Here is a 14,142-nt window from a genome sequence, read left to right on the forward strand (position 1 = left end):
GAGGTGCCCAGGAGAGGTCAAACTGTGAACCAAGGCCAGCTGCTACTAGTGCTGAGCCTGGAGCCACTTAGCAAGAAGCATGGGCACACAAAGGCCAGATGCTGCTTGTTTGAGAGATTTTAGGAAAGTCCATAGCATGAGCTAAGACAGGCTGTTTGTATGGAAAAGCCACTGGAAACAGCTTGGGTGGGCCTGCAAGTTGAGTGAGGTGCAGTCTCAGTCCAAGGGTGGGGCAAACAGCATTAGTCAGGTTGATGGAGACTCAGATATGGCACCCACCTGTACCTTCAGGGTTGGTCTCAGCAAATGAACAATGGCTTCTACCAGCACTTCTCTCTGGGAGAAAGCTGCTCCCTCCAGCCCTTGCTCTTTGATGCCACACAATTCAGTTCCTTTCTGTATGACCTTGGCATCTTTTGAGCTGCTGCCCCAGTGCTGGAGCTCAGAGTGCATGAGTCTATGAGGGCCTTTTAAGTGGAACACCTGGGACTCTGGCAGCATTTTGTCTCACTCAGCCAAAATCTCTGCTGGTGTTTGCTGCCAGAAGTTATGAAGACTTCTCATGCAGGGGCTGGAAACCTGGGCTGCGGGCCTGGTGTGGGGCTGGGACCACTTGCTTATCAGGGGACATCTAGACCACTGACATATCCCTCCAAGTTTTTAGCTACTATACATGGGTATTTGACCAGCCTAGTCTACAACTCTGCCCTTCCTACCAATCTCCACATGGCTGCTTCTTTATTTTTTAGTTATAAGACTTCATGCAGTTCTCAGTGATGATTGTTTTGTACTTCAGTTGTAATTTTTATGTGGTTGTGGGAGGATGTGAGCACCACATTTACTTTTGTTGCCATCTTGCTTGGACCCTTTTCAGCTTGTATTTCACAATTTTCCTAATGTTATGCATACTCTTAGAACAATTCTATCATTTCTTATTCCTTAAATGTGTTCTCCTTTAAATTTCAGAAATTATTAAATTTCTGAAATATAATAGCATGTTAGAAATATAATACCATGAAGACTTTTTAATTCATGTTTCAAGTTTCTAGAAATATACCTGGGATATATAATAAGCATTCAAAATATATTTAATGAGTTCATGCAAGAATGAAGGAAATGACTCTATTTGCCAGAAATGCATTATCATATTTGTGATACTTTTATTTGTTTATTTGGTTCTTTATTTTTATATATAGTTGTATGTCTACTTGTTTTAATTTGCTTATTAGCTTATATGGGCGTGGAGAGTAGTGACTGTTTGCTTATCTGCATTTTATTTCCTTCCTTCCTTTTTACCTCCTTTCCTTCCTTCCTTTCCCTCCTTTTTTTTCCTTTTTATATTTCTTTCCCATGTCTATCAAGACACCTTGGTTTGAATAGGTAATTTGTTTAATTTATCTAAGAAGAGATAGGAGAAGAAAGAAAAAAGGGGAGGGATGGAATGAAATGGGACAAGTTCACAACAAAATCACTTTTCTCCATATTTCTAAAATGGTTATCAGAACCAGAGATCCCCACCTTAAAAAGACTATTTTGCAGTCACTCTCCTGAGAGCCCCTTTGACATCCTTGTTCCTCAGACTGTAAATGATGGGGTTCAGCATGGGTGTCACTGCAGAATAGAAGACAGAGATCATTTTATCCCTTTCATTCATTATCTTGGAGTTTGGCCTCATGTAGGCAAATATTGCTGAGCCATAGAAGAGGACAACAACAATGAGATGGGAGCCACAGGTAGAGAAAGCCTTGATCCTCCCCTCCCCAGACTGCATCTGGACCACAGTGGAGATAATATTCCAGTAAGAGACAAGGATCAGGGAGACAGGAGCTAAGAGGATGACCACACCCATTGCAAAGATGGCCATTTCTGTGCTGTAGGTATCTGCTGAAGCCAGCTTTAGGAGTGCAGGAGGCTCACAAAAAAAATGGTTAATGATATTTTTCCCTCGGTAGGGCAGACGCAATGTGAATGTGGTGTCCACCAGAGACACTAATGCCCCACTGGCCCAGGACCCTGTAGCCAGCTGGACACATACCCAATGTGTCATGATGGTGGAGTAGTGCAGGGGCTTGCAGACAGCCACATACCGGTCATAGGACATTACTGCCAGCAGAGCACACTCTGTACACCCAACCAGAAGTAAAACAGCTATTTGTGTTGAGCACCCAACAAAGGAAATGGCTTTCCTCTTTACCAGGAAGTGGATTAGCACCTGGGGGACTGTAGTAGTGGAAAAACAGAGATCAGCAAAAGACAAGTTTCTAAGGAAAAAGTACATGGGTGTGTGGAGTCTGGAGTCCATGTGAGTGAGCACAATGATGAGCAGGTTTCCCAGCACAGTCAGCAGGTAGATGATCAGAAAAAGGAAGAAGAGCAGGACTTGTGTCTGTGGATCCTGTGAAAGGCCCAGGAAGATAAATTCAGTCACATAGGTTTGGTTTTCTTCTCCCATGAATATTTATATTACTGTTTATAGGAAGCACCAAGAAAAGAAACATTTCAGTTATTTTTTTAAAAATCTGTGTAACTTAGATATTTTATAAACAGTATGTAAAACTAGGCTATTGATCTTCATTCTTAACAGCTTCCATATGTCAGAAGACCGAGTTCTCTTTTTGCTCAGTAGTTCTGACAATTGAAATATATTTTTGATTTTCTCTCTTCCTGAATTTTTTATTAGCACCAGAGAGGCATAAATTATCCTGCATATGCTATAGGACCAAACCTTGGCTGGACTACACATAGTCCTGAGAAGACTATATTGCATTCACAGTGCATCCTTCCTTTTATGTAGGTTTGAGAATCACCAAATTGATGTTGCTTTAAGCCAGTTAGATTTTTGTGCATTAAACTGTCTGAAAGCATTTATGAAGACTGATATTTTTTTCATCATATTTACAAAATAATTCTAGAGAAACACTCTGAGCAAGGAATGGGAATTTAAAGGAAGATATAGTAGTCTGTAATCTCAGTCCTTAACCAAATTCTTCTGTCATTTGTTTTCAATGTGAAGGGGGTGCTGAGAAACATTAATAAAAACAGCTGTTTCATTGGTCATTGCATTTAGTAGCATCTTTTAAATATGCCCTCATCTGTTCTTCACACTTGTATAAGGCCCTTGGCAATAATAGTACTAAATATCATGTATTGGGTACTTTTCTGGTGCCAATAATTATGAATATTTAATTTACATTCTTTACTTTTTATTTTACATCCTCTTTAAGTTCATATGAGGTAGTTATTATTATTCACAGTATACAGATGATGAAACAAAGACTCGGAAAAATTTTCAAACTGGTTCCTCTAAGCCTTCCTCACTTGTTCTGTATCCTGCAATTCTTTTTCTTTCTTATTCAGAAACTGGTTGTAGAGGAGGTTAAACTTTCACCTAATTCTCTATGCTTATTCCCCACACTCACTCCTTGAAGACAAGCCCACAGACGTTCTCCATTTTAAGGGTTTTTGAGCGAATCTGCTATGACAGAGCTCTCTGTAGGCACAAAAATAACAGTCAGGCGTATTTTAACAGATATTTTAAAACTTTTTTGAGGGGTCTTGCCCCATGACAATAGAAAAAAAACACAAATATTAAGAAAGGCGGTAAAGATTATGTGAAGACAATCTGATTGTATATCTTTTTAAAAATTAAAAAGAGCAAATTTCAAGCCTATGATAACTGATAAGAAATGTGATCTGGTGCAAGATGAAGTAATTGACAAAAAATAAGATTTCTATTTAGTGGATACCACTGTAAACAAAATTAAAAAATAAATCTGAGAAAATATTTAACAAAAAATTTTATTCCTAACATATAAAGACTTCTTAAAATCAATAATGAAAGACATATAACACATTCCAAAAAATGGTCAAAGGATTTAAGTATCCAATTCACACAAAAAAATAAGTAAAACTGAATAATAAACATGAAACAAAAACATGCATATTAAAACAACAAATGAGATTTATTTGCCTTTAGGTAAAACTTAAAACGCTGTTCCACCCAAGTTTGATGACTTAGCAAGTTTGATGACAGGTTAGTAAGTGAAAAGCTAACCATCAGACTCTATGTGTGATTTGTTACTTTAATCTTTTAAATGGAGTGTGAATGGGTGTGTGTTTATGTGTACATGTGTATTTGGAGTGTCTGTGTATTTCCAGAGACATTTCTCCTGTAGTGAGAGTCCACTGAGCATGGACTGCCTCATTTGTAAGGAGAGAGCATACATAGCTCACTGATTGGAACTCTGCAGCTAAACTGAATGGCTTGAATCCTGGTTTCTAATTAATGGGCGACCAACAGCAAATTACTTAGCTTTTCTGTGGCTAGCTTTCCTCATCTGTAAAATGGTGACATAACTAATACATATCCTATAGTGTTTATCTAGAGATTAAATAAAATGTAAACCACTTAAAGAATTTAGGACAGTAAAGGCTAGCCCATAATACTATATAATATTTCATATAATAATGACATCATGATCTATAAGTAACTGCAAGATTAGGAAAATAGTTGTTAAGGACAAAGCATGGTAACACATGGCTGCTGTGTTTGGCTGAGGAAAATGCTTATTCTCACTATTTTCACCCTTTGCATTCTTTTGCTCTTTGTTCATTCTTGGGTACTAGCACTGTGTTGCTAGCAAAATTCAATGTGAAGACCAAATGTGATAGGGAATACAGTGTCTTTGAAATATGGGATTAGATATTTGTCTCCCTGGACTGAATTGCTTCTTCAGGCAGTAAATTGTATATCACTTATCTCTATTATCTGTATAGCATTATCACCTGATACATAGAAGGGGTTTCCAAGTGAGTTGAATAAATAGACTCATGCCAACACTTCACACCAACACATTCACTCTCTCAAGAGAAATTAAGTGAGAAAAGGGTACTATGTTGGCTATTGAGATATGAATTCTGATCTGAGGTTGGAAGAATCTTGGTTTAGAAAATCCCAGGATTGCCGAAACCGGTTTGGCTCAGTGGATAGAGCGTCGGCCTGCGGACTGAAGGGTCCCGGGTTCGATTCCGGTCAAGGGCATGTACCTTGGTTGCGGGCACATCCCCAGTAGGAGGTGTGCAGGAGGCAGCTGATCGATGTTTCTCTCTCATCGATGTTTCTAGCTCTCTATCCCTCTCCCTTCCTCTCTGTAAAATATCAATAAAATATTAAAAAAAAAAAAAAAAAGAAAATCCCAGGATTGAGACTTTATTTGTAGGTGCTCTCACTCCTGGGAGCATGCTCATACCTTTCCTCTCCCTTCTCCTTCCCCTTCCACCTCCCTGCCCCAGACACCTTACCATTAGCTTCCTCATTCCCAAGCTCCAAGGGCCCTTCCTTTACTTCTATAGCTTGTTTCCTAAGCCCATTTCTTCTGGGAATTACTTTTTCTACCTCTGTGATTTACTAAATAAGTGATCTCTTACAAACTAACAAACAAACAAATCCCAAGATCAATCACCAGGTTAAAGAGAGTGAATGATCTGACCGACTATCAGTGGCATCCAAATGAAGAAGGGTGAGTTCAGTGTGACAGGGGACAGATACCAGGATCTGGGTATGCCTGCACACACAGGTTAGCATGCTCACACGGCCTTGTGTGGCCATCCAGGGATGTTTGACCACAAGAAGATCCTGTCTGTGAACCCTGGGGCAGAAAGTTCAGGTTTTATCCATTCTAGCCTATTCTCTGTGTCCAAACCCAAGTGACTAAAAGGTATGAGGAAGAAATCCCTGAATGGAGAGCATTGAGACAGCAAGAGGCAGAAGAGAATCTGGCAGATTCGTCTTTAGCGCAAAAGAAGAGGCAGTAGGTGTCCACAGTCCTTGCAGGCACTCTGCTACCACTGATCAATAGCTTAATCCTCCCCAGAGGAACTGCAGAACAGGATTCATGAGGCTATTACCTCAGAAGCAACAACAACAACCACAAAAAACACTTTTTCTCTGTAGAAGCCAAATGGAAAATGAAAGGCAAAGCCTACTCCAAATGAACAGAATCAAGATTTCAGACTCTCTCAAAAGATTAATTCCCCCTAATCATCCTACCCACTCACCTGGTGGGCTGGCAGGAGACAAACACAGGACAATGGGGTCAGTGATGAGGAGGTAAGTTAATGGATGAAGGAAGGTGTGGTTTCTGCAGTTTGCTTATTCATATGGTAATAGGCAAACTCTACTGCAGTTTACCAAATAAACTGACGGTTGGGACATCATCTGGGCTGAGTCTTATTCTATCCCAAGCCAAGGAGCACCATTTTATTAAAATCCCCAACTCACCAAGGAACCAGGCTGGAAGATTTTCCTAGAAAGAAGTTTTTAAACCTGAGGTCCTAAGAGCCATTGTTAACAGGGCATCCCCTAGAGCAATCAGTGCTATTAACTTTTTCTAAACCTTTCTACAATGAGAGATACCCTGGGGCCTTTTTTATTTCTATCACAAACTAAAATACCAAATGTTATCTGATGCCAGATATTACACTACTACAGTATTTCTCAAAGCATTCTAAGGACCTCTGGAGTCTCCAAGTACTCTGTCAGAATTTTTTTAAATAGTGTTTCAATAATGATGCTAACACAAAAGGCAGCTGACATCAGTATATTCTGCATTGTCTGGATGAAGCCAAGGGATTTCAAAACGCTCGTCTGCAATTGTACTCAAAATGCTTTAATTGCTAATGGGGAAAATCAAACAAAGCAAGAAATCCATGATGCTGTTCAAGATACACAGGCTGTTTAAATGTGGGCTTTATTGTAGTGAGTCAAATACTAAGTGTTGTGTGAACTAAGGGCCACATGAACAAGTCCAAAAGAGAATTCTTGATTTTCCCACCAAACTCCCCCCTTTTTGAGTCTTTCCCATTATCCACAGAATTGCTCAGGTCAAAGACTTAGCAGGAATATTTCTTTCTCTCTTTTTTCATCTTGTACATGCTATCAACCCACATGTCTTACCATCTTCTCTGCTTCTCCACTTCTACACCTAGTTAAGATGGTCATCTCTCCCCTGGGTTACTGCCTAGTCCTTCTGATTGCTTTTCTTGATTCCATGCTTTTCTACCTACTATCCATTCTCTACACAATGACTCAAGGTGACCATTTAAAAGTATAATATCAGGATGGATTTCTATTGAACATAAAGTAGAACCAATCACCTTTTTAGGACTTCTAAGGCTACAGTAGCCTTAGGTTGAATTGTATCATCCAAAAATACATGTCCACTTGGAACCTCAGAATGTGACCTTATTTGGAATAAAGGTATGTGGAGATGTAATTAAGGGAAATCTCAAGACAAGATCATCCTGGATGAGGGTGGACCTTCAACCCAGTGACAGATGTCCCTTTTAAGACTAGGGGAAGACACAGGGACAGAGGAAAGAAGGCATTGTGAAGAAAGAGATGGAGATTGGACTTGTGCTGCCACAAGCCAAGGAATACAAAAACTGGAAGGTGCAAGGCAGGCTTAGGGAGCACAGTCTACAGATATCTTGATGTTAGACTTTTGGCCTCTAGAACTATGAATTTCTGTTGTTTTAAGCCACAGAGTTTGTGATAATTAATTATAGCAGCTCTAGGAAATGGATGCAAAGATCCCACTTTGGCCTTTGCCTGTTTCTGTGATATTCATTGCCACTCTCCCAATCACTCTGACCTTTCTCTGTCCTGATCTCAAAAAGCTCATTCTGATCCAAGCCATTTAAACCCTGTTCTCTCTGCCTAGACCCTCTTCCCCCAGATCTCTCCTTGGTTGGTTCTTTCTTTTCAACTTTCTTGTCACAGCACAAACATTAATTTCTCCTTTAATTGAAATGTCAACTTCGCAGAAAGGACTTTCCTGACCACCTCCTTAAAATGCCATCCCACCCTTCCTTGCTTTTATTTTCTCATAGCACTTATTACTATCATATGTATTATGTGATTTATTTATTTATCACCTTCTTCTAAAGTGTAAGTCTATGGGGATAGGAATTTTAACTTCTTTCATTGCAATATATATTCAGCATCTAGAAGAGTTCTCAGTAAATATTTAGTTAATAAATGAACTCAAATTGTGCTATTGAAATCACTGTCCTATGAGTAGATCTAATACAAAGTAACAGTAATACAACCTGTGGCATAAAAAAAAGAAAATTTGTTTCCTTTGAAAACTGAAAACTATTTGCTTTAGAAAACAAGGTAGTTCCCAGAATATGGTGACTTCAGTAGCTTGTTAGTTTCTCTATTGATGTAATTCATCTAGCCTCTACGGCACAGTCATCAATATAGTGTGGCATCCAGTCATTTACAAATATCTGTCAGTATCTGTGTTTTTTTTACTCTGTTGACTCCACCATTTTCCTGCTGAGGTCATTTATATTGTTTTTATATAAATCAAAGGTCATTCCAGTTATATGATATGACTTCCCTGTTACTTAAATGCAAGCAAAGAGGAAGTGGAAAGGTGAGCTTCTGTTTGAATGGTCATGATGAGGCAGGATAGTTAGATGTTGGGAAATTTTTTTGACTAGTGGGAAAAGGGAAAAAAGATGGTTAGACAAATAGGGCCAAACAATTCAAGCAATTTACAGCCAGCTAGTGAATCACAGAACCTTATCTTCCCTAACCAAGGACACCAGAGAGCAAATGGTTTACACCTCTTCTCCTTAAATCACCCTAGTCAGGGAGATAGGTAACAGAGACCCAATTGGTGTCATTAGTGCAGCCAAACTGAAGGTTGGATGAAGTCAGGGAGACAAGTAACAACAACAAAACAATTAGAACCAAACAAATCCAAGGTAGAGTCAAAGCTTTCCAGAAAATGACCTCTGTTCCTTTATGTGCTCATTTTGGTACATCAACATATTAAAAGAAGCACCTGGAAAGCTGATAGATATTCTGCTGAAACCCTCCCCTGAGATCGCCTCTAAGCTTTCCACCTGCAAAGGAGATAAAAAAAAAAAAAGCTTCAAGACAAATAAAAACCCAGCACAGCTGTCTCAGGAGAAAGCCCACCTGTGAACTTTCTCCTACACTCTAAGTGTCCCCAAGAGACTTGCAACTGGGGGAGCAATAGGCCTCAGCAGCTTGTTCCTGGCTAACCTCCTGAACCTGTATCCAAGGCCCCTTTTCTCTGACTTTCCAATGAGGTTACCACAGCCCCACCCTGGCTCACTCCTGTCACTGTGACTTTTACTTCTCAGTGAGCTAACCACAGCCTGCCTTAGCTCACTTAATATTTGTAGAAAGCCAAAGCAGCCCCACCTATGTTCTCTCCTGTTGCTTTTTCCATCCTAAGCCCTTCCTTGTTTCACTGTCCCCAGCTTTAATAAACGTCTATTCAAAATCACCTGGACGGCTGTTGTGAAATCTTACCTGCACGAAGAACCCACACACTACAGGCCCGCCCCTTTGTGGTGATAATCAGGCAGCAGCATGTCTAAAAGAAGTTGCTGTTATTTATAATATAGCTTCTCAAAGAAGCTTTAGTGCATGACCAGTTATTTTTTCTTGTGTAGATGCATAATAGTCCACATAATCTGAAAATAATACACATCACATGTACATAGTGAATCTAGTTTTGCCCACAGTTATTCTCCCATGCAGAATCATTCTATACATGATGCATGCAGTTCGGCAAGGATATCATCATAGAATTAATAGCATTAGCTCCTCAGAACAGGCCATGGACATTGAAGCTGCAGCAGCCAGAAGTCAACATGGCAAGCCTGACTTTCCTCAGGGCCTTCTCATTTTCTCTGGCTCAGACCTTCACTCACAATCTGTTTGCAGATGCCTTAAGAGAAGGTCATGAAGTAAGAGTAGAATTTCAAGTTGAGATAGTTCCCAGGAAAAAAATAAATTGCTCCCATACTCTTTTCACTTTGAGGAAGGAGGGTTTGGCTGTGGTAAACATCACTATCTTTATATGACAGAATCCCTACAAAAAGCCCCATGGCAGATGAGGTGAGATGAGTCAGGGGATATATGTAATGAAGCACAAAATAATGGAATATGTTTGTGTCATTGGACTTCTGCTAGGAAAAATGAAGAATGGGCAGAAATGGGCAAGACAGTGATGGTCCCAGTTATGCTTTTCATGCTTACAGCCCTGCAACCAGGAATTGGAACTGGTAGTATTTCTAAACACCAGTAAAATATTGGGTTAGTTTCACTTAATATCTGGAGTTTGACTTTTAGTTGAGGGTTGGGGAGGGGCAAGTATATATGCTGAATGTTGGTGCAAAGGTACAGGTAGGTGACTGGTGATACTTCTACTGTAAGAAAGGGTTATTTCAGTAATTAGAAAAGACCAAAGGGTCTTTCACCCCACCGAACAATACCCAACTTCTGGGGTTACTTCTCATATGTCAGCCATTCTCTTTCACTTCCCCCAAAAGAGAACTTAATGGGTACTGATAAGCAAGCCTGCAGAAGAGGGGAGAACATGTCTGAGGGGAAACAGCTGTGTCACAGGAGTTTCTGACCTGAAAGTTCTGATGTAGGCAGGTTGCTTCTCAATTCTGGTTTCCTCAAGCTTGCAATTGTCCTCAGAATGAAGCAGTGTGTGATATATGAAAGATTATTGTCTATGCTAACACCTCCCCCATGTGTGGCTGAATTGGCAACAGCAGTATTTTGTGACTCTACAGAATAAAAAATAAGATTCCATTTCAGAGCTTCAAGGTATCTTTGATATTTTCTCACAGGAAATGTAGCATCTAGCATATTGATATCAGTTAGAATTCCAAGATCTGTGGATGGCTAGAGGTGATATTGACATAGGATGAGTTTGACAAGCAGATGTGGAGCTTAGAACTCAAAGATAATGTCTCTGGGTGAAAATTGATTAGTGAATATAAAACACAATGTAAATGAAGACTTAAATATTTTTTAAAAATGCATATATTATTCAAATATAATTTATAATATATCAAAAAAACTTTTTTTTTGAGGCAGGAGAGCTACAACTACAGAGAAGAAGCTTGAGAAAAGTGCAGTAATCAAACTTAAAAACATCTTAGATTTACCAGGGTACTTTCATGACCCCTATTGATGTATCACCTTAGAAATAGTTCAGAGAGAAAGTTGTTAAAGATGTCAAACCACTTTGGAACATCTTCATCTCTACAATTCTCTATCAATATAAATATCACTAGAGGCACAGTGCACAAAATTTGTGCACTCGGGGGGTGGGGGAGCCCTCAGCCCGGATTGTGAGAGGGCACAGGCCAGGCCGAGGGACCCCCACAGGTGCACTATTGGGGCCAGGGAGGGACACGGGAGGTTGACCAGTCAGGGAGAGACTGTGGGAGGGCTCCAGGGTGTGTCCAGCCCATCTCAGTCCCAATCAGCAGACCCCAGCAGCATGCTAACCTACTGGTCGGAGCGTCTGCCCCCTGGTGGTCAGTGTACATCATAACAACTGGTTGACTGTCTGTCCCCTGGTGGTCAGTGCGAGCAGTTGAGTGGCCTTAGCATATCATTAGCATATTACGCTTTGATTGGTTGAACGGACGACCGGACACTTAGCATATAAGCTTTTATTATATAGGATTGTCTCTGGGAGGCTCTATCTTCCAACTATTTTCTTAAATGCTTGTTCCTGTTCCTTAGGCTGTAAATAAATGGATCCATAATGGATGTTATGACTGAATAAAACATGCAGACCACTGTATCCCTCCATTCATTTTCTTGGAATTTGGATGCATGTAGGTTAAATGTGGTCAAGCCTTAGGAGAAATAAACAAGGAAATGAGAACCACAGGTAGAAAAGGCCTTGAGTCTTCCCTCGCCTGACTGTATCTGAATCACAGTGGAGATAATATTCCAGTAGAAGACAAGGATAAGGGAGAGGGGAACTAGGAGGATCACAACACCCATTGCAAAGAGGGCCATTTCAGCTTAGTAGGTTTCTACTGAAGCCAACTTCAAGACTGCAGGAGGTCCACAAAAATAATGATTAATTACATTCTGTTCCCAGTATGTGAGACATAAAGTAAAAGCTGTGTCTGTTAGAGACAAAAATGAGCCACTGGCCTAAGATCTTATGACCAGCTGGAGAAAAACCCTCAGGCTCATGAGGGTGGAATAGTGAAGGGGCTTGCAGACATCCACATAATGGTCATAGGTCACCACTTCTAGGAGGGAACTATCTGTACCTCCAGCTACTAGGAAAAAAATCATCTGAATTGAGTACCCAGCAAAGGAAATGTTCTTTCTCATTACCAGCAAATGGAATAGCATTTGGGGGACAATTATTGTAGAGAAACAGAGAGAGTTAAATTATAGGTTTTTTAAGGAAAAAGTACATTGGGACATGAAATTGAGAATCATGATGTGGGGATCATCTTTAATCAGTGATGAGAAGATTTACACACACAATCAGCAGGTAGACGACGTGAAATACCACACACAGCAAGATCTGGGTCTGCTGATCTGAAGAGAGGCCCAGCAAGATGAATTCAGTAAGATAGGTTTGGTCTTTTGTGCCCATTGATGTTTATTCCTGTCTACAATAAATGCAGCAATTAAACATTGATGATGGAGCACCCAATCCTGAAAGTGACGGTCTCCTTGGAAAAGCAAATGAATTTGCTTTAAAAAACTTCTTGTAAATATTTAAGACACTTGAATGTCTAAAATTTCCATTCTTATGTTCCTACTGAAGCTATCTTACATTTTGTATGGATTTGAAAAAATATAGAGTTCTCCTGGGTTGTCCCCCTCCCGCCCCCCCAATTTTTCTAGTTTACTTTTCAATCAGTGGACTTTCACTTTCATTTCATCAAGAAGCAGAACCAATACTTAACTTTTCTTTTACGTTTCCAGGAGATTATTTATTATTTTCCCAAGCAGAAAGAAAATTTTAAGAGAACATTTTAGATCATACTACAGCCACAATCCTGGTCCTTTCCTAAATTCTTCACTGGATCAGAGAATCAAGACTTGACAGCAGTGCTCAAGAGTAAGGCGTGATGAAGCCCCATGATCACAGAGCCAAGATAGTTGAGATGAGGACAAACTTAGGCAGCACCACCAACTGTGGAAATAGGGAGGGCCACTTTACGGAGACCAAATGCAGCCCTAATAGCTGCCTGCTTAAAGTGTCTTATCTGGCATAACATTGTTCAAGCTCATTCATGCTACAGAATATCAGTAGGAAATCAGTCTCTGGTCCAATGCTGTGAAACCAGGCAGGAAACACCATTCAAAGTCTTTACATTGCTGTATATCAGGAACAAGTGAGGAATAGCATGGCTGGATCCAAGCTAATGGGGAAGGAGATTAGAAAGAGTTGGGGAAGGTAGCAGGGTCATGGGAAAATGCCTGATATCCCTGAGAAGGATTGAGGGACTAGTCCTAGAACTTCCCATTAAAACAAAGATGTCAGAACAGACATGAAGGGAAATTTTTACCTAAAAATGGTTGAAGATGTATATGAGTGTCAAGTTGTCAAGGGATGGACTGTGATGGATAGTTTTGTGTTGTTGTTTTTTAATCTTTATTGTTGAAAGTATTATATATGTTCCCCTTTTTTCCCCATTGACCCCCTCTACCTCGCCCCCATACCCCCCCACCCCGGCCCAGGCCTTCACCACCCTATTGTCTGTGTCCATAGGTTATGCATATATGCATACAAGTTCTTTGGTTGATTACCTTCCACCCACCCTCCCCCGACCTTCCCTCTGAGATTCCACACTCTGTTCCATGCTTCCATGTCTCTGGATCTATTCCATCCCGTGATGGTCAGTTTCATGTATCAACTCAACTAGGCTTTAGCCTTAGTTTTTCAATGAAACACTAATCTAGGTGCTGCTGTGAAGGTATATTGTCAACATGATAAAATCCTGTAATAAATTGACTTTAAGTATTGGAGATTATTCTAGATAATCCAGAGGAGGCTGATTCTATCATTTGCAACATTCTATCATCTTAACAGCAGAACTGAGGTTCCTTCAGAAAGGAGAAATTCCACAGGTGGGAAGCAGCTTTAGTTCATAACTGAGAGTTCTAGGCTACCCTTCCTGAAATTCAGAATTTAGCCCTATGAATTTCAGATTTACCTTGCCAACCCCCACAATTGCATAAGCCAGTTCCATATAATAAATCTCTTAATATACACTGAGTGGCCAGGTTATTATGATCTCTGAACACATAATAAT

The 14,142-nt window shown here is 40.1% G+C and overlaps 1 protein-coding gene across 1 annotated transcript; it reads right to left on the reverse strand.

Annotated features, from left to right (window-relative positions):
* Nucleotides 1-1,528: 1,528 nt before the first annotated feature.
* Nucleotides 1,529-12,473, reverse strand: LOC308234207 (olfactory receptor 2D3-like; the record flags this gene model as incomplete). Its single annotated transcript, XM_080641634.1, has 2 exons — nt 1,529-2,386; nt 12,408-12,473. The coding sequence occupies 2 exons, from the start codon at nt 12,471-12,473 to the stop codon at nt 1,529-1,531; spliced, it is 924 nt and encodes a 307-aa protein (XP_080497760.1).
* Nucleotides 12,474-14,142: the final 1,669 nt, after the last annotated feature.

Source organism: Plecotus auritus (genome assembly GCF_963455305.1).
Source record: "Plecotus auritus genome assembly, chromosome: 9".
In the NCBI taxonomy this organism is placed as follows: Eukaryota; Metazoa; Chordata; class Mammalia; order Chiroptera; family Vespertilionidae; genus Plecotus; species Plecotus auritus.